Source organism: Agrilus planipennis, unplaced genomic scaffold (assembly GCF_000699045.2).
Source record: "Agrilus planipennis isolate EAB-ADULT unplaced genomic scaffold, Apla_2.0 scaffold2450, whole genome shotgun sequence".
NCBI classification, from domain to species: Eukaryota; Metazoa; Arthropoda; class Insecta; order Coleoptera; family Buprestidae; genus Agrilus; species Agrilus planipennis.
The window spans coordinates 1-2,234 of record NW_020441101.1 but is presented as its reverse complement, the minus strand read 5'-3'; the positions used below and the strand labels follow the sequence as shown (position 1 = coordinate 2,234).

At 32.9% G+C, this 2,234-nt stretch overlaps 1 protein-coding gene across 1 annotated transcript; it reads right to left on the bottom strand.

Moving 5' to 3' along the window:
• Position 1: 1 nt before the first annotated feature.
• Positions 2-2,217, bottom strand: LOC108743728 (dnaJ homolog subfamily C member 16-like). Its single transcript, XM_025980001.1, has 7 exons — positions 2,036-2,217; positions 1,635-1,845; positions 1,378-1,571; positions 1,136-1,308; positions 844-1,080; positions 291-501; positions 2-211 (listed from the first exon to the last, which is right to left on the bottom strand). Exons 1-7 carry the CDS (start codon positions 2,171-2,173, stop codon positions 2-4), a joined length of 1,374 nt encoding a protein of 457 aa, XP_025835786.1. The 5' UTR covers positions 2,174-2,217.
• Between the last annotated feature and the right edge of the window lie 17 nt (positions 2,218-2,234).

Sequence of the window (2,234 nt, the reverse complement as noted above, 5' to 3'; positions counted from 1 at the left end):
ATTACTTATTAGGAAACTCTGGCCAGTAATTAATATAGAAACGTTGAGTTGTTCCCTCAAATAGCCGATCCAACCAGTTTGAAAAGCCATCTAACAAATTTCCCTCCAATAATACGTCGTCATCAGATTCTGAACTGTCTGTATCAAAACCTATAAAAGCTGCTGCTTCACAGTCTTTCTCACTACCTTTCCAACGATCTGATTTCTTATCCTGATAAAAATTAAACCAATTCAAACATTAGTTTATTAGCCAAAGGACAATTTTAAAATATTTTTTGTTCAATAAACACCTTGTCATTTTGTTTCCTCTTGGTCTCAGGATGTTTAGCATGAAACATACAGAAATATTTTCTATGGCCATTTAAGGCCAAAACAGTTCCTACACAATTTCTAGGATTGATGTTAAGGTCTCTTTCTTCAGGAAGGGACAATTGTAACAATTCTTTATACCAACTTAAACCTCTTTCAATGTACATATAGGCAAACATTAATGTTTTGTTTCTGAAAAATGTATATGCTACGTTTAAAAGAAGAAATCACGGTATAGCAATTTCAAAAGTTAGTCATTTAAATGCTACTTCAGTCGGAACTAGACAAAGCTTAGTGCCTGAAAATGAATTTCCAGTTCCTTCAGTGCTTAGAAACACTGTACTTGAAGCCCTTTTGTGAACAAAAGAATTTCTTTGAGGGTTTTAAGCCCTTTCAAAACGCTAAAAGGGTTTTGAATATAATTACTTTGCAAAGTAATTAGTTATTCAAACTCCTTGAACTTTGGTCTTACAGTTATTTTGTAGGGGCTTTGTCCATCTCTGACTTCAGTTATGCCTTATAAACTCCACTTACTTTCTATATGGCCAAACAGCTTTATGAAAAGGTGGTATCAAGTGTTGTCTAGACTGCATGTCAAGTACTAAAATGATAGTGCGACAGCCAGGTTTTAACAAACGCACTAATCCATTATACTTTTCAGCTCTAAGTTCGTGCAATTTTAGTTCGGGCTGATAGGTAGGATTTTTATTTTCCGTGCGATCGCGACCCTCTTTTTCCCTTTGCTTTTTGATACTTTCCTCTTCTAATCGTCTGTAAAAATTTCATACAATTAATAATATAAAATAAAATTAAACAAGAAACGTACACTAAATACGCCATAAAATAACCAACGGCTACAATAAATACCACTGTGCCTACAACCGACAAAGCTGGTAAAACCTGATCCTTGCTCAAACCCTCATAAACTGATTCACTAAACATCATAAGTTTAGCGAAGATCCGACCGAATATTCCTTTTGCGTGTTCATCGAATAAATCCTAAAAATTAACAATAGATGTTACAATGTTATAATTTTTACTTAACTTAATTCTGTATATAATACGTACCTTAACAAAAGCCTCATATGTTAGAGCTTCAGATGACTTCAGTAATTTGGAAATAGTCGTTTCAAGTTTATTAACCGTCTCATTCAAATCGTTTTCAATTTCCCACTTGTCTGGCAACCATTCGTATTTTACTTGAGACGTGTCTCTTCTCCAAATAATGACTATTCGTAGCAATGGCTCTATTTCTTTACCACCTAAATAATATTATTGATAATTAAAGAACAATTAAGACAAATTTTAATTTGTTGTGTCCTTACTTGGAATAAGGGAATTAACAAAGTCTGATTGCTTGCTATGGTAAATGTATGCAAAACGAACCCTTTCCGGATTGTAGGGGGCCGATTGTGCGTACAATCTAAAAGATTGTCTGTGAGGATCGTGGCATTGAGAATCTTCTGTCACTAGGACCACGCAAAGTCTTTTTCTCGGTTTATTCCATTCACAAGGACATAAAGAGTCTAAAATACTCTAAAAAACACAAATCAATACGCTTTTACATCTTTTTCGTTCATAGTTTTAAAGAACTTGAAACTATATGATAATATATTTGAAATAGTTATACATTGTCGTATTAAGTTCAATAATCAATAATAAGCTTATTTTTTATCAATTTACTGTTTACAAAGAGCAACATGTTAATTATTTAATAACTAATTACCTGTGAGGATAATCTAGGCAGTGCTAAGTATTGATTGGATGAAATAATGTGATGTAGTGACTGAGTTGGAATTTCTTTCATTGATATGGTTGCAACAGGTCGTGATGTATTTTCATTAAATAGTAATACAGTATCCATCTCAGATGGAATTCTGTATTTTTGCTTTAGCACTTCAGAAGTTACAAAACTTAAATATAGA